The following is a 20,410-nucleotide window of genomic DNA, read 5'->3' as shown; positions in this document are numbered from 1 at the left end:
ATTAGAGCTTTAGAATATAGAAAATTCTTTTCTTATTAGGCCTTATATTTAATAATTTTAATTAGAATAAGTAAACTAATATTTTTATAGACTTTTTCTATTTCTTTTAATTAAATATAATAGTATTTTTTAGTTAATTATTAATTCTCGAAATATAGCTATTTTTTTTTTCTAAAACTAGTTTCTTATATCTAATTATTTAAAACATTTCGAAATGAGTTATAAATCTTTTAAAATAGCTAATATTTTTAATAAAAAGTAGTTTCTATATTTCCTAATATATTTTTATAAATATTTTCTAGTTTTAAATCTCTTAAACTAATTCGGATATTTACTAGAGTCTTTTTTAGTTATATTATTAGTATTTATTAGTTAAATCTTTTTATCTTTTATTTTATATACTTTTATAACTAGAAATAAACTATAATTATTATCTTTTTCTTTAAAAACTATAGTTATTTCTTCTAATACTATTTTTATTTAATTTCCGGAATTTATAACTTTTTTATTTAGCTTCTTTCTATTTAAATATAAAGAATACTTTTTTATTTAGTATTCTAAAGTATTTTTTTAAACTTTTATATATTTCAGAATTTTCTCTAATTTTAAATTCCAGATTTTATAGCTTTAGAAATTTTTTTTATTATTATTAGAAAATTTTAACTTTTTTTTAGAAATATTTTTATTTAATACTTTTTTTATTTCCTTTTTTATTAAATCGGGAACTATTTTTAATAATATTTTAACTAGAGCCTTTTTTACTTTAGTTTTCCTAAAAATATTATTAATTTCCTAAATTTCTAAACCCAAAATAAAAGAATTAATAAGAAATCCCGGTATCTTTTTATTTTCTCTAATATTATTACTAGTTATAATACTAGATTTTCTTTTTCTTTTTTCTTTTTAGTTTCCTGTTCTATATTATTTAATTTCTTAATTCTAGAAGCTTAATACTTTTAAACTATTACTTTTTTTTACTTTCTAGTATTTTTTAAAAATAAAATAATTATAATAATATAAATATTCTAGTTATTTTTAGGATTAGTAAATCTTCTATTCTATAAACTATTATTTCTATATATAATTTTTATTTTTATTTTTATTAAGAATAATTAATTAAATAAGATTTTTAAAACTTTTTTAATTAGAAAAAATATATTTTTATATTCTATTTCTTTTATAATTTTAGTTCTAAGCTTTATTATTCTTATAAATCCAAATTTAGCTCTAGTAATAATAAATATTTAATAATCTATAATATTATATATTACTTTACTAATATTTCTAAAGATCTTTTTAAAAAAAATATTAATTTTGGTTCTAATATTAATTATTTCTTTATATTTAATATTTCCTTAAAGTTCTCGAAATACAAATTAGAGATATAAAGATTATATAATATATTTATAAGCTAGTAAAATTCGAATATTAATATTATTATTTTTAAATTAAATAATTCTATTAATATTAGATATCTGAGCTAGTATTTCTAATTCTTTAAATATTTTATTTATTATATAAGCTATAGCTACTGGCTTTATAAATCTTCTAGTATATCTAATTATATTTAATATAATAATATTTCCTATTTATAAGATAATAAAATAGGGAATATTATTTTTAATTTATTAGTTCTGAAATATAATAACTAAATCTAGTATTTTTAAAGTATTAATAAATATTCTTATTTTTTTCTAAGTTTTTAAAAATAGAATAATTACTTTTTTTAATAATTTTATTAAAATATTATTAATTTTAGAAGTTCTATATTTATTATAATTAAGAATATATTAGGTTCTTAATTTATTTTATTTATTTCTGGAAGTATTAATATTTATATTCTTAACTAGGCTATTTTTTTATTTATTATTTCTTAAAATAATATTTTTCTGGCCTTTTATATAAGGTAGCTTTTCTTTTATTCTAGCTCGTTTTTAGCTATTTCTATTTCTTTTTTTTTCTTTTTAATAAAAAACCTATTATAATATTAATAAAAATGCTATTTATAGTCAAATTTTAATTCTATTTATTAATTCTAGAACCTAAAATATTAGTAATTTTAATGTAATTTCTTTTAAGGCAAAATAGCTATTTAGATTTCCTAAATATAATTTATTTGCTTTTATATATAGATTCCGGTTAGCTAGTTCTTTTATTTCTTTCTTGCCTAGTAAACTAGATATCTCTTATTATTTTTTAGATATCCTTAAATTATATTTTTAAGTTATAATTAAATTCTTTTTCTTAAACTTAGAAAATAATTTTATTAAATTACTCGTATTTACTAGTTAAAAAAAGGAAATACTTTTTTATTTAGGCTCAAATAGCCCTTTATATTATCTTTTATTAAATTAATAAATATATTTATAATTTATAAGCTCTTTTATTAATAAGTAATAAAACTAAAAAATATAAATATATTTTAAATTAATATTAATATTTTTATTTTTATTATAATACTTATAGCAAATTTGCTCTTTTAGTTCTGGATTTATATTATAGGCTATATTAATTTAAATAATATTCTCTAATTATATTTAAAACTAACTTTTTCTAGAATATAATTATTTAGAATTTTTATTTATTTTAGTTTAATTATTATAGCTATTATAGTATTTCTTATAACTTTTACTATAACTTTTTATATATTTTCCCCGAAAACCCGAATTATATTTATTAGATTATTAATACTATTATTTCTGTTATAATTAGCTAGATTATATAAATAGACTATAAATATTTTCCCGAATTATAATAGTAGCTATATTAAGCTATTTCTATTGGTTTTCTTAAATTATAATAATAATAAATAGTTTTTCTAAACTTTTTATTAGCTAGTTAATAATTTTTTTTTAAGTTTACTACTTTTAATAAACTTTATATAATTAGTTATAAGTTAGGTTCTTTTTTTATTTATATTTATAATAGCTTTAGAAAATATAATAAAAGAAACTAGTAAAAAGTAATTATTTTTTAGTTTGGGAATTATATTATAAATTATTATATCTAAATATATCTGGATTATTAGTAATATTAAAATAGTATTTGTTTTCCTTATATTAATAAAATATTATTATTTTTTATATATTTTACTATATTTATAAATAGAAATATTTATAGGCTTAAAGTTTATATTTTTAAAAATATAATTTTTTATTAGAATAAATAATTCTCTTATAAATTCTTAATATTAAATAATTTTTTTAATAACTTTTTTAATACTTTATTAAATATATTAATATAAGACTTAAAAGAGATTTCTTTATTCTAGGCTTATATAATAATCTAATTAAGAAAATTATAACTAATTTTAAATATTCTTTAGTTATATTCTCGGAATTTCTTTAATAAGGCCTTAAAAATTTAATTTTCTAGTAATTTCCCGGATTATTAATATAGTATTCTAATATAGCTTTAATTTAATTCTTATAAATAAAAGAAATATAATAAATAATTCTTTTTCTTTTAGTATTATTAAAAATATAATAGTTCTTATATATATTTATATATTATTTTAAGAATATAATTTTTTTTTAAAACTATAGTATTTTAGGAGCTTTTATAAATAGTAGATTTAAGTTTAATACTAATATATACTTATTTTTAGTTATATTAATTTTAATAATTTCTACTAATAAGATTTCTAAAAAACTAATCTTTTATTTAAATATATCTTTTAATTTAAGAACCGGGATTTAGAAGAAACTAGTTAATAATAATAAATATAATCTAGATTTGAGTTTTAGTATTAGTAATAATAAGGTAATAGCTTTTCTGGTTTTATTTTTATTACTTATATTTTTTCTTTTATTCTATTAGCTTAATATTTATAATATATTTTTTTAGTTTTATTAAATTAAATATATCTAATAATATTATTAAAAATAATAATAAAAATAATAAAAATAATAAAAATAATTTTATTAATTTCTCTAATTTTTTTAAATTTTCTTTTTTATTTCTATTTAGTATTTTTTTCTTTTTTAGAAGCTTTTCTAAATTATTTATATAATTTTTTATTTCTGATTTTTTTTGGATTTTTATTTCTAGTTTCTATTTACTATTTCATTTAAAATTGAAGGTATTTCCTTTTTTAGATATTTTTTCTAAATTTAGAAATAAGCTTTTTTACTAAAACTAATATTATTTTTATTCCGGTTTTTATTATAATTAAAAATAATATATAAATTAATAATATAATTTTATTTCTAAATACTAAAGTCTATTTCTAATTAAGGTTTAATTTATACTATTTTAGTATAATATTTCTTATTTTATTTCCTCTATTTCTTTTTTTTTATAATTAGCCTTTATTTTTACTATATATTATACTAGTAATTATATCTTATAGCTAACTTATATTCAAGTTATTAGATATATTAGAAATTAATATAAAATACTAAGATTAATATTTATATATCCTTAATATTTTGGCCTTAGGCTTAAAATATTATAATAGTTCTTTTTTTTCTAAATTTACTAAGCTAATAATTTGCCTTATAGAAATCCCTTAGAACTTTATAAAAGTATTACTTTAATTACAAAATTTCGATCTTCCCTATATTACTTATTATAAAATATATAAAAGAGAAACTATTATAAAATAAAAACCTATATAAAGTATACTAGAGTATAAAACATAATTTAATAGTAAAATAATAAGATTAAAAGCATAAATAGTAAAGTATAAATAGTATATAGTATATAAAAGCTCAATTAATTAAATATAAAGGAGGGATTATTATCTAGGACTATAGAAAAACCAGCTTTCTTATATGATTCCCGCAAGTCACGTGCAAAAGGCCGCGGCCTTTGCCATGTGACCAAAACATCAAAACTGTCAAAACAAAGCGATTTTGATAGAGTACGGCTTGCCGTACCATACTATTATAGCATAATCAGGAGCTTCAGAGCTTTCGATTTCGGCCAGACCCTTCTTCATATCGTCTTCATTAACCATTTTGTGGGTATTTAAAGAGAGGGGGTGGTTTATTAGTGAAGCGTGCATTTAAGCGGGAGCTCGAGTAAAGACCACAAAAACTATCGTCTCGGCCGCCTTACGCTTCCCCGCAATTCTAGACCAGTTCGAAATCCAAGCCCGCGTATCGCCTCCTTCCAGGGGCTTCTGCCAACCCTCTCACTCTATTACGCTGGATGGCATGGCTGGCCGAATCTTCACAAGAGATAACGAAATCACCCACTACTAAGAAGCTCTTGAAACACTGGAACGAACATCCAACGGCGCTCTACTAGACAGCCTCCAGCAAGAATGCCTTTTTAAAACACGCGTCCACGCCGAGCTTCTCCTAGTTAATTTCTTCTACTGGCGCCAATTTGACTTCGTTAGCGATGACCAGTATATTAGATACAGTAAGCTCGCGTGCTTCAATTACTTCCAGTATATACTCGCGCACCCTGGAAATTACATTCTCCCAGCTTGCCATAACAAACTATATCTAAGTTGGCGGACCCCGGATATCGTTAAAGACAGAGTGCCGGTCGAGGTTGCGAGCAGGATTAGAGAAGGTATCACGAGTACGATGAACTCAAATACTAGGGCAGAGTTAAGGAGACAGATTAATGGCCGATGTGCAAAGAGGGCCGCGCAGTATGATTCGGTCACGGGTACAAGCTCACCTATTCATGTTAATGGCATATTGCAACCTCCGGCGAGCATATCAGAGGATGGGGAAGATTCAACCTATGCCTCTGCTGAAGAATATTTACCAAGTAGAGGAGAATCACCGTCTGGGTTAATAAGTAGAGGTAACTCAGAAATAGGTAAGTTCTCCAACTCCCCATTTTATGCATATCGGATAAATGCAATGCTCACGCCTAGCCATTTACAGCTGATTCTGATGATGACTTAAGTTGGTATCAGTCCAGGGTGAAGAACATTCGGTTGCTTTGACAGCCAATCACGGTCTGATCCCCCCTGTTCGTCAATACGAGCGATTGGTCAATTGGGAGCCCTACTTACTGAGGCCCACAGCTAGCTAGCGGACAAATCCGAGAAACGGTGGTCCGACCGTACAACAATGTTATATAAACGAGTTTAGGGCAGCTTCGCTAAAATTATTAATTAGCGGCCTTATACAAGCTTCGGGGCCAATTAATAAATTTGCCCTAAACTTGTCCCGAGTGGGTTTGGAATTAAAGGAGATATATTATATACGAAAGGCTCTAGCCAAAGTTATATAACTTAATAAAGGCTTTTAGCTAAATATATAAATTAAATATAGACCCTTTATAAATAATATAAGAAGGAAAATAGCCTATAAGAAGGGAAATAGCCTATAAGTATATAAAGTTACCTGTAAATAAATTAAAAGCTAAATAAGACCTTATAATATTTCTGAATATATTATATTTCTTATATAGTTTATATTAGAGAATAAAAGAATATAAAGCTTTATTTATAAAATAATTTATAAGGCTATTATATAGAATTAGCTATAAAAAAAACTAGTAATTATAAATTTACTTCTATTACCTCAAATAACTAGCCTTATAATTTATTAATAGTTATTATAAAAAATAAAGCAAATAGAAACTACTTATAAGAAAGTATAAAAAATAATTATTAATTTATAAACTAGAACTCAATTCGTAAAATTATTTATAATTAGCTATTAAAGTTATTATCTAATAGCTATATCCGAATCGAGAACTTTCTAAAATTATATATTAATATTTATAACCTATTATAAAGCCCTTTCTATAAATAAAGATTTCGCAAAAGTATTATAAATATACTAATCTTAAATTATAGCTTAGAGAGAAATAGATCTAGTAAATAAATACTTTATAAGACCTCTAGAAATAATTCTATAATTTCAGGATTTGCCTTATTTATATTAGTCAAATCTATTATAAAATATATTTGTTTCTAATTAGAAAATATATCTAGAATTATTTAATTAAGTTTATAAAATATATTATTTAGAATTAATAGAATTATTTATTTATTAAAGGCTTAGTAATTATATAAGGCCTATAAGAATTATTTTTATAAATAAATATAATTAATTAAATCTATAACTAACTAAATATATAAAATAAAAAAAAAGAATATTATTTATTTATTTAAAAACAAGTTATATAGAAAACTATTAATTTAGTTTATAAAATTTTACTTAAATAAATTATTATAGATTTATATGTTAATTTATAAAAATAATTAATAAAGCTATAGCCAGATTTATATTTATTATAAGCAAGACTATATTATATTAGCTTATAAATTATATAGAATTACTAATAAAATTTAAATAAAGTTTTTTTTCCCGAGAATTACAAATATTTCTCTAAAAAAGAATATTATTTATTACTAATTATAAATTAATTATTAGCTAATATACTATTTTAAAGTAATACTTATATTATATAAATATCTTGTTTTAGATAATTAGATTTATAAATTATAAGAATGCCTTAAGCCGGCTTATTTTAATAATTATATTTATAAATAATTTATTAAGCTAAAATAAGATCCAAAACTAGAAATAAAATATATATTTATTTAAAAAAAGAAAAGCTATAATATTTATTAATATTATATATAAAACTACTTTATTTTAGTTATAATAATAGTAATAAAGAATATTATAAAGAAATATTTTACTAGTATTATTAGGGCTTTATAAATAAAAATAAATAGTTTATAAATTATTTATAATTATTATTATAATTATCTAAAAGCAAGAATACTAATTTATATTTAGCTAGGCTTATATTATAATTACTAGTAATATCTTATAAGTATTATTAACCTATAAATTAGCTATATAATAGCTTATAGTTTAGTTAAAGATATTTTTAGATAAAGTAATATTTATAAATATTTACTAGAAATTTATAAGGCCAAAATTAAATTAAAAAAAGGCTATAATTATAATAAAGATTAATTAAGAATAATAGAAAATTAATTAATAAGTTATAAGCTAGCTTATAGGCCAAGTTATTATAAAAATATTTCTTATACTAGTTTTAAATTACTTATATATTTATAATTAGCTACTAGTAAATACCTATAAAAAAGTATTTATAAACTATAACTAATTATTAATAAAATAGCTTTATTAAAATACTAGAACTATTTCTAATTATTTTTTATTAAGCTATAAGTAATATAGGTAATATAATATATAGAATAATAAATATCCTTAATAAAATAAAGCTTATTAAAGAATTATAAATTATATATAATTATTAATAAAAGCTATAAATAGAATTATTTATTTAAAACCGAGCTATAATAATAAATATAATTAATATTATATTTTTATTTATAGTATTTCTATATTCGAATCTTAATAACTTATATAAAGTATTATAGGAACTTATAATATAAATATTAGTAACTATTCTAATATATATTATATTATATTTAAAAAAAGCTATTAAGATTAAATAAGTATTTATAGCCTTATTTATAACTTATTCGAATAAAAGATTAGCTATAAAATAAATTATATATTATTTAGAAAAATGAATTTCGAAATATTAAACTAGAAAGAACTTCTAATATATTAAGTATTTAAATAAATACTAGAAAGCCTATATATATTATATTTAGCTGCTTTATTAGTAAATTTAGTATTATATAACTATAATAATACATATGGCTGTTCTAGTATTTAGAATACTAAGCTCTTATATTTAGAGGTTTTCTTTTTAGTTTAGAATTCTTAAATTAAAAGCTATTTTACCTTATTTTTTTAAGCCTAGAAACCCGGTTTTATAATATTATTTTAAACTTATTTTTATTTTATAAAAGAAATAAAACTATTCTTATATCTTATATATAAATATAATTTTATAATAATTTAATAATAATACTATTAATATATATAATTATAGAATTATATTATTTATTAAAGAGATTAAGGGCTTATTAGATTTTTTCTTATTTTAAGATTATAATAGAATAACTTTTATAAATCCAGATTATTAATATAATTACTAAGCTTTAAATAAAAATATAAAAACAAGCTAAGATTATTTAATAATAAGGTAATAAGCTTATTTTCTTATAAATTTACTTTTTTTATTTTTCTTTTATAAATATAAAACTGAAATTCTCTTTTCTATATCCCGAAAAATTTAATAGCCAGATTTATAAATTTAATACTTGGTTTTCTTTAATTAAAGCCAAGCTATAAATTAATAATAAAGCTATTAGTAATACTATTATTTAGTTCTATTATATTTATTTAAATCTCGAATCTTATATTTAAGCTATAGTTTTTCCTTAGTTCTCTTAAATAAAAGCTAACTAAACCTAGTTCTATATTTCGATTTTTAACTAACTTTCTTATATTTACTCGAATTCGAATAAAATATAAGAGGCAGAAAATAAGCTATATTTTTTTTAAATAAAATACTAATTTGCTTTATACTTTTATTATTAAGTTTAAATATATTCTATATAAGATATAAAAGTAAAACTAGAATAATATTAATAAAATTATAGCCTTTTACTAAGAACTTAATATTATAATTAAGAATAAGTTAGTTTAATAACTAAATCTTTTTTAAACCTATATTAAGTTTATTAAAATAATATAATAGCTAGCTAAATAATCTAATATATATAAATATTATAATTCTAGAAAAAAGCTTTATTATTTAAATAAAAATAATATTATAGATATATTAATTATTAATATTATTAAGCTTTTATAGTTCTTTTTTTTTCTTTCTATAAATAATTAAATATAATTTATATTTCTAATAAAATACTAGTTATATTAAAAGTAAAATAAATATATATATTATAGAAATAATGAATATTAAATAAAGAACTATAATATTTAGCTATATAAAAAGATATTAAAGCTAAAATTAAAAGTTATAATAAATAAGAATAATAGAAAAATTCTAATTAATATAATTAATAATTCTAATAACTATAATTCCGATTTAACTCTTTTAATTAGATTTTATAGCCCTGATTCTAATTTAGATTCTAATTTAAAAGAATTAATATATTAGATACTAGTAAAATATATAAATATGAAATATAAGAATTAGAATATACGAGATTATATAATTTATATAAGCTATAAAGGGCCTATTTTTCGATTTAATAATATTCGAAATTGTGAGGTATTTATTAGTAGGTAATAAGATAATAGAATGAATTAGTATATTATAAAACCATAGTATTAAATTCAGTACAGAACTAATCTCTATTCCTCCTATAAGGTCCAGGGAAGCCCCCTCTAAATAGGAGGCCCCGATGGCATATATATAATTAGTGATTTATAAGCCTAATATATATAATATAAATAGTAGTTAGTTGGGATATTAAAAGGCCGCCGATCTCCCTAATTAATACCCGCAATATCCGAGGTTCGTTATATGCCCTTAAGTCACGTATAACCTTATATATATTATAACTATACTCTTCTCCTAGGATCTTGTCCCCAAGATTTATTAATCCTAGTAAATATTTAATTAATTATTTATTTAATTAATATAAACTTCTAGTATCTTAGGAGGTAGTTTTGCTAATATAATCTGGATAATAGATATAAAAATTATCTAATTAGATCAGGGCTAAGTAAGTGAGAAGGAAGGGTAATTATACTCCAGGTATAGGGGCTAGCCGGTAATTGCGATTTCGTTTAGGATCTGAATATTCTAATTAGCTTGATCTAAAGTACTAAGGCGCTATCCTACGAAATTAATACTACCTATTAGATCTCGTATTAGAATAATCTAAATAGCTATATAGAAAGAATTTAATAAATATTTATATAAGAAACCTATATAAATATTTCTGAGGTTCTAGAGATTATTTATAGGCTCCTGGAAGTATATATTAATCGGTTATACTAAATTCCGATTAGGACTAGTATGAAAACTAGTAGTTAATCCAGATAGCTCTTTACCTCTATAAAAGAACCTCTTTATATTACTATATACTCTCTTTCTTTCTAATAATTATATATATAATAACTTCTTCTATTATTACCTTCTAGCCTCTTTTTCTACCCTTCTCTAAGTCTTCTTTAATTGTTTTTAATTAATTCCATAATATCTTCTTCTAGCTTTATTATTCGCTAATATAATTATAAGTATAAAGGTAACTTTATAGCCTTCTTTCCTATTACTAGTAAATACTTGAAATACTTTAAGTATTTACTTATTAATCCCTTTACCTTATATACTATAGTACCTAGTAAAAAGAATTATAACTATTATAATAAGAGTTCTGAGTCTTATATATTAGTAAGTTCTTTAGCTTTAATATTTATTAAAGCTAATACGATTTCAGATTCCTTACTACTTATTAGAGGCTTGCCGGTCCTGGGAAGATATTATTATAACCTTTAAGAAATTTCTTAAAAAATATCCTAAATAGTATTATACTAATATAGATAATACTATTAATTAGGTTTTCGAAGACTAGAAGAATACTAATAAGCTTCGGAATTCTTTTTCCTGTCTTAATAAGGCAAAGAATAATACTATTTAGGTTAGTATCCCAAAGGTAAGTTCTTTCTAATATATTTAGGTACTTACTAATTCCTTAAAGAAATACTATAAAGTCTATCTTTAAGATATTAATCTTATTACCGAGATTACTACTGAGATTACTAAATAGTTTACTACTAGTATTTCAAGTACTAATAATATAATACTTATAGCTATTCGGGACCTGACTTTAGAAGTTTGGGCCTTTTATAAGATATATATAGTAGTTATAAGTTCCTTACTTACTTCTTTTAATATTCTTAATATTAATATTATTATAGTATAACTATATTTTATTAAGAAATAAGCGGATTCCGGAAAGTATTAGCTAATTCTTTACTAAGTCCTAAATAGGGCCAGCATTTAGTATTCTTATTTTGGGAATTAGGAATTTATAGAAATTAGAGTTTATTTATTTAAGATACCTATAGCTAGTTTATCTATAATAAATCTTTCTTAATCCTAAACCTTTTTTCTAATAATTTAAATATAATTCTCGTAAGCCTTAATAAAACCTTAGAAAACTTTTATAAATAAAAAAATCCAGGGAAAAAATATTTCTATTATTATTCCGGACCTTTTTTTTAGCTATTTAGGTCCTTTTTTTCTTTTAAGTAGCCTTTTTCTTAGTAGTTCAGAATTCTTTTTAATCTTAAGAGATTATTAAAAGATAGTTTTAGATTCTAAGCTATAGTTTTAATTATATAATTTCAGAAATTTCTTAGAATTTTTAAGATTAGGGAAAGTAAATAACCAGATATTATAATTTTTAGGCCAGGCTTTCTATTTAATTAAATACTATTACTTCTTATTTCTATTATCTTATTAGTAATTAATAATAGCTTTTATTTCCTATTCTTATTCTTTATTATTATCTGCTAATTCCGGAAGTTTTCTAAAGAAATATAAATATAGCTTCTAATCTTTTTTTATTATATATTCTTTAAAAAGAGAAATATAGAAAGTTAGATATAAATAATTATATATATTTAGTAGTTTTAACTTATATATTAAATTACTAATATATTTAAGGATCCTAAATAGACCTATAAATTTTGGCTTAAGCTTTCCTGCCTTAAGTTTAATATTTCTTATTAATAGTATTATTTAGGCTTTTTTAGAATAGTATTTAGCTAACTAGTATTTATTATAATAGGTTTCTCGGTTATTTTATATATAATACTATAAATCCTTAAGCTTTCTCTATTCTGCTTTAAGGGTTTCTAGCCTCCTATATATAGCTAGTACTTCTCCTATAATCCTGTTCTCAGGATTCTATAGAAATTAAGGATAGTATCCATAATATATATAGAAAGATATATCCTATAAAACCTAATATTTTAAGTTATTATATATAAATTCCGTAAAAGATAATTTCTTAAACTAATTATTCTTTTAAGTATTATAATAATATCTCAGGTAATATTTCAGGGCCTGGTTCTATCTTTCTATCTAATTATTTATCTGAGAATAATAAGCTATACTTAAATACTATTTATATATTAAATAGAAGCAGAAAGCAGACTAGAACTAACTAGTAAATACTATTCCTTAATCAGAAATAATTCTATTAGGAAAGCCAAAGATTAAGAAAATATATTTCTATATAATCTTAGTAAGCTCTAGAGAATTAATAGTCTTATAATATATAATATACCTTACTATTTTAGAATACCGGTTAATAACTATAAGAATTATATTAAAATCGAGACCTCTTACCGGATTCTTATATAGTAATAGACCTATAATAAAATCCATAGAGATCTTACCTTAGGGTCTTTTAGGCTATAGTAAACTACTAAGTAGACTATATAATAAATGCCTCTTTGCCTTAATTCTCTGGCAGATATTATATTCTTAATAATAATTATAAATATCTCTTTCTATATTTTCCTAATACTAGGATTTTCTAAAAAGCTCGAAAGTCTTCTCTATTTTATAGTATCTGGCTATTAGGTTATTATAATAAAGCTTTATAACTTCTTAATATAAAATAGGATTATTAGATATAATAATTCTTAAATAATACCTAAATAGGCCCGAATTATTTTTCCAGATTTCCTTTTCCTTAATATCTTTCTTACTAAGCCTTTACTTTATAATATTCTAATATTAAGAATTATTTCTCTAAGCTATCTAGATAATATTCAGAAGGGATTTAGATAAAGAGACTAGTACTATAGCTCTTTTAGTAGCCATATATATCTATATATAAGGAATTAGGTATTTGTAATTATCTAATTCAAAAACTCGAAAAACTAAGAAGTTTTTAGTTCTATTAAGTAATATGGTTATAGATACTTCTATTATCTTAGCTATAGTAGTAGAGCCTTTAAGGCATTTCCCTATATCTTATTTTTTAACTAATTCTATAATTAAGGGATCTATAAAATAATCTATTTACTTGTCTTATAGTAAATATTTCTCCTTAGCTATTATAAATATAGTAAGTATTAAATAATACTTATTTTAAAGAGGGAACTTTTTAGATATCTATAAGAATCTCTGAATTATAACTATAAAAGCTCTCTTTAACTTATTCTAAAAGGTTAGAAGCCAAGTTATATTAATAGGACCTTTTTTATAATTAGGTTTTCTACTAGGTCTATTTACTAGATTTAAAGCGCCTTTATAGTAAATAATATTAAAATTATATATTATAAGATATATTGCCTAATATACTTAATAGCTCTCTAGATACTTTATTTCTATAAAGTATTAGAGGTTATTATAGTCTATAATAACCTTAATTATAAACCTGAACTCTTTAAGATAATAGTACTAATACTTAAAGGCTTTAATAATTGCAAATAGCTCTCTATTATAGGTACTATAATTATATTTAGCTCCGGAGAGTTTCCGGAACTAGAATATTACTAGATATTAGTATTTTTTCGGGCTATTACTAGAATTAACTTATTATAAAATAGTATTAGTAATTACAAATTTTAATATATTAGTTTTAATATAAATATTCTTAAAAGAATTAAAATAAACTAGGATAGGTATTATAATAAAAGCTTTTTTTAAAGTCTTAAAGCTTTTAGCCACTTTATCTATCTATATAAAGGGACCGGATTTCTGGCCCTTTTCTATTTCTTTTAAAAGATCTATTAAGCTTATAGTTACCTAAAAGTAATAGTAAATAAACCTATAATAGAAATTAGTAAATTCAAGAAATACTTAAATATTATAAAATAATTTTGGTTCTGGCTATTTAATAATACTACGGACCTGTTTAGGATTTATATAAATACCTTTTATTCTAATAAGGAAGCCCAGAAATTTGACTTCCTTAATATTAAACTTGTATTTACTAAGTTTATAAAACAGGTTATTTTTATATAGCCTAGTAAGTATCTAGCAGATATAATTATAGTATTTATCTTTATTTCGGGAATAAATAAGAATATTATCTAAATAAATAACTATAAAATAATCTAGAAATCCTATAAGTATAGTATTAATATATACTTGAAATATAGCTAGTATATTAGCTAGCCCAAAAGATATTATAAGATATTTAAAATAGCTATAATAGGTCCTAAAAGCCGTCTTTTACTTATATTCTTTATAAATTCTTACCTAATAATATATATCCTTGAGATCTAGCTTTATAAAGATCTTGGCTTCTCGGAACTAATTAAGAGTCTTATTAATAAGAGGAAATAAATACTAATTCTTAATTATAACTTAATTAAATCTATAATAATTAATATAAAGATATAGCCCTCTATCTTTTTTAGGAACAAAAAGAATAAATACCCCTACTAGGCTTTTACTAGGCCTTATCTAATATTTATAAAGTATATCCTATAAATATAAATATAATACTTCTAGTTAGATCTTTAATAAATTATATAAAGGCTCGTATAGAATCATACTATTTATATTAATAAAGTATTTAATACTACTAAGATTAGGAAGTTCCGAAGCTTTATTAGAATTAAAAACCTCTAAGAAGTCTTTATATTTATTATTTCGGAGGTAAATAGATATTTCTAAGGCCTCTTTTTAAAGGATATTAATTTACCATATTAAAAACTTCTATTTAGTATTACTAGAACCATATAATAAAGTAGAGATCTAGTAACTATTATAAATATATAAAGCCTATTATCTAAAATAGTTATATTTGCCTTTTATTAAGAATAAGACTTGAGGTACTAGCTCAGGGTACCGGTTAAGCTTCTTACTAAACTCTTTTAGTATTAGGATCTTAATATTATTAGGCTATATAGATATATATATCTATTATTTTTTAATATAATTTATATATTATATAAGAGTTACTTTATAAAATTCCATACTAAAGATAAGGCTATAAGAGCTAATATTCTTATATCTATAGAACCGGAGCTTAAAAGAATATATCTTACTATAATTATCTATAATAAATACCTTAAGATTATAGGCTTAATAGACCTTAAATCTATTTCTATAAAAGATTATAAACTCTTAATTATACTTAGCTAAGGTAATAAAGCTCCGGCTTTAAGTCTAATTATTATTAAGGAAGTTATAGTCTAACCCGGTATTACCGAGTCTATTATATATCTCTAAAATACTTACTTCTAGCTATATTAATCTTACTTAAATAGTTATATAAAGTAATATATCTTTTTTATTATAGCTAAAATTATTAATATTTAAGATTTGGCCTTCTCTTTTCCCTATTTCTTAGGAAAATCTTTTCTAGAATATTTCTCTATAGTAATAGTATTAACCTGCTTCTATAGATACCTTAACTTTTCTATGGTTTTGGCCTTATTAGGGTTCTACTAAGCCTATTTAGTATATTTGAAATACTTTATATTTCCTAAGAAGTATTCTTTCTATTTATAAGTCTAATAAACTATATCTGAAATAGAACTAGTACTCTATTAAGGCCTTAAAGGAGCCAAAGTATTACCTAAGGGTTTCTTATATAATTTTCGGAACTTATTCTTTCTTTTTTAATAGCCTTACGAATTAGAATTTACTAAGTTAGAGTTCTTAGAAATAGAATTACCCTTACTAGACTTTTCCGCCTTTACTTTTCTTAATTTGGGATAAGTAATATATTCTGCTTTCTGAGCTTTCTTAAGCTATTCGGAAATAGATACTATCTTATCTCCTAAGAAAATAGATATAAGTATCTAATAAGTCTTATAATTAGATAAAGTAGTATTAAGAGTCCGGATCCGGTCCTATTTAGGATATAGGTCCTAGTTAATTTCGAGACTAATTATCCGAGTATATAACTCGGTAACTATCTTACTATTTTTCTAATAAAGATCTCGGAGCTCCTTAAAGGTATCTTATTAATGGATTTAAGGTACTTGGAATATATTAGTTAAGTAGGCCTTGAATTACTTCTAATAGATCTTATATAATAATAGGCTTTACTTTATTATAGCTTCTCAAGTATTATAAGGTTTATTCCTAAGGGTACTTATAATAGAGTTAACTTTAGAAGAGTATCTATTATAAGTTTAAGGTTAGGTCCTAAAGACTACTTTCCAGGAAAATATAAATATTCTCTATTTCTTAAGGAACTTTCTATAATATAAGTTAGGTATCCGGACCTTGAGAAGCTTCTCTCGGTCCAAATATATCTTTAGGATATTATATAGTAGCTCCTAATAGATAATATTGAGATTACTCTCAAAGCTTATTATATTAGGAAAAGGGGTGGGTTCTAACCCTATTTCAGGAAGTTCCCTAGTAGGAATTACTAAAGAAAAGGGAATAGACTTATAAATAGAGTTTCTATAAGATATAGTAAACCGCAAGATATCCCTGAAAGTATCCTTATATTACTCTAATTATAGGATATACTAGTTAATTATATCTACTAATTCTTGCTTTCGTTAGAGCGCTTTAACTTTAGTATATAAGCCCTATTCTATAGCTTGGGTAATAGTAACTTGGGTATTAATCTCGGTATCTTAATTATTACCGGGATTATTTCTATTATTATTACTGGCTCTTGGAGGCTCCTAAGAGGCCCTATTAAAAGTATTAGACGAGCCTTTACTATTACCCGTATTAGGATTAATCTGGTTAACTTCCTTTATAAAAATAGCTCCGGTAAGGAATTATATATTTTGCAGATTCCGAGATATAATTACTTATTAAACTACTTTCTTTAAGGGTAAAGAGATTAGCTTATAAGGTATTTATTAGTAGGTAATAAGATAATAGAATAAATTAGTATATTATAAAACCATAGTATTAAATTTAGTATAGAACTAATCTCTATTCCTCCTATAAGGTCCAGGGAAGCCCCCTCTAAATAGGAGGCCCCGATAATATATATATAATTAGTAATTTATAAGCCTAATATATATAATATAAATAGTAATTAGTTAGGATATTAAAGGGCTACCGATCTCTCTAATTAATACCCGCAATATCCGAGGTTCGTTATATACTCTTAAGTCACGTGCGACCCTGTATATATTACAGAAATAAGCTTTTTAAAAAAGAAAAATAATATTATATTTAGTTATTTTATTAATAAATTTAGTATTATATAACTATAATAATATATATAGCTATTCTAGTATTTAGAATATTAAGCTCTTATATTTAAAGCTTCTTTTTTTAGTTTAGAATTCTCGAATTAAAAGCTATTTTATTTTGTTTTTTAAGCCTAGAAACCCGATTTTATAATAATATAAGGTCTATATATTAAGCCTAAAAATATTAAATAATATTATTATTTGTTTTTAATATAATAATAGTTATATAATCTATTTTCTTATAAATATATTTAATTACTTATATAAATATATAAATAAAGCTTTAAAAAAAGATATAAGTTATATAAAATAATTTTCTAATCTAGAAATTCTAATTTATAGCTATTATTTTAATATTAATATTCGAAATATCTATTTTTATAAATAATTATTATAGTTATAAATTCTTTAGAAAACTTTTTCTAATATATAAATAGAGCTATAAATATTTTATAAATTATATATAGGGCTTTCGAATTATTATTAAAGCTATATAGCCTATAAGATATTTAACTAGTTATTATAGCTATAAGTTTGCTTATAGAATTCTGTAATAGATTTAAAAGCTTAATATAAATAATTTTATTAATTAAATTAGAAATTAAAATAATAATATCTTTTTTAAAAAAAATAAAATCAAATATATATATAAAAAGCTATATTTCTAATATTTATTATATAAATATAGTCTATATATTATTTGAAAAATGGTTTTTTAAATTTATAAAAAGCTTTTTTATTTTTAATATAAAAATATAATAAAGAAAATTTAAATAATTAATTAATTATTATTTATTTAAAAAAAATAATCTATAATTTTAAACTAATATAAATTAGTTATAAAAGTAATAAAGAAGCTTAGCTTATTAAAGTATTATATAAAATAGTTATTATTTATATAAATATTTTACTAGTATAAGTAAAGCTAATTAAATAAAATAGTTTTATTAGTAATATATAAATATATATAATAATAATATATTATTAAAAGAGAAAGCTAGTATAAAAAAAATAAAGAAAAAGCTAGATAAATATAGAAAAAATATTAGTAAAAAATCTATTACTTTAGCTATATTTACTAATAAATTTTATTATAATTCTATAATTATAAACCATAATATTAGTTCGAATTATTTTATAAGAAAATCAAAATATAATATAATAAAATAATATATATATTTTATATATTTATAAATATTAAATTATAATAGTTTATATTTATATATTTATTTTAAATAAAAGCTATAATCTTATTATTTATTAAAAGATTCTTATAATAATAATTAGTATTAATTCGAGAATTAAATATATTTATAAATTAAATAAAATCCGGAAATTAATTTAATAGCTTATAAAATATTTATAGGCTATTTTATAAACTATAATAAATGAATTATAATTCGTAAATATATTTATAAGCTATAAAAGAACTATATAATTTAAGTAAAAGAAATTAATAGCTTATATATTAGTTATAAAAAGCAAATTATAAAAAAGAGCTATATAAAAGAAAATTCAATATATAAAATAAGCTATAATAAGCTTTAGAAATAATAAGACTTATTATAAATTTAAAAGTATTAGATTTTATAAAAGAAGTCGATTTATATATTCTTTTTATATTAAATTAATATAAAGGTAAAAATATAATTATATATTCGAATATTTACCTAAAAGACCTAATAAAGTAAATTATTACTTATGAAGAAATAGAAGAGATATAAAGAAAACTTATAAATTAAAAGAAATATTATATTATCTTTTTTATAATAGGCTTTAAAGTAATGATTTATATAACTAAAATAGAAGGCTTTATAGGCTATATAATAATTTATAAATAAACTATTTATATATATAAGAGCTAGCCAAAAGTATAAAAGAAAACTCAAAGGCTATATAATAAATAAATTTATAAAAGAGTTCTTTAAAATATTAACTAGAACTATAATAAATAATTAATAAATCTATTACTAATATTATAAAGCTAGCTTATTTATAAAGATATTTGTAATTAATTATTATTATTATTATTATTATTATTAGAAAATAAAAAGAGTATTTGAATTAAATTCCTATAAGGCAAGGTATTACTAGATATAATTAATAGTATTTCGGGTTTATTAACTAGTTAATTAAGCAAAAAAGAAAGAAAATACAAACTTAATAATAATAGCAAATCTTATATAGCTTAGCTTGCTTTATAATAAAATTAGAAGCAGGCTAGTTTGCTTATAAGAAATAAAAAAGCAAAAAGAATTTATAATAATAAAGAGAAAAAAGAAAGAAAAGTAATATAAGGCTAGTTTTTTTTAATACTTTTTATAGAATTATTAGCTTAAGATTTTCCTTTAAACTTTAAAAAATTATAATAAAAGCCCTTTATATATTATAACTATTTAAATATAAAAAAATATACTTGA

At 20.7% G+C, this 20,410-nt stretch overlaps 1 protein-coding gene across 1 annotated transcript; it reads left to right on the top strand.

Moving 5' to 3' along the window:
- Positions 1-5,276: 5,276 nt before the first annotated feature.
- Positions 5,277-5,627, top strand: K444DRAFT_513952 (uncharacterized protein; the record flags this gene model as incomplete). The annotated part of the gene is made up of 1 exon (XM_024873527.1): positions 5,277-5,627. A coding segment is annotated over one exon (351 nt), but the record flags the coding sequence as incomplete, so codon positions are not given.
- Positions 5,628-20,410: the final 14,783 nt, after the last annotated feature.

Source organism: Hyaloscypha bicolor (genome assembly GCF_002865645.1).
Source record: "Hyaloscypha bicolor E unplaced genomic scaffold K444scaffold_10, whole genome shotgun sequence".
NCBI classification, from domain to species: Eukaryota; Fungi; Ascomycota; class Leotiomycetes; order Helotiales; family Hyaloscyphaceae; genus Hyaloscypha; species Hyaloscypha bicolor.
The sequence above is the reverse complement of the archived record's forward strand: the minus strand, read 5'-3'. Positions and strand labels throughout refer to the sequence as shown.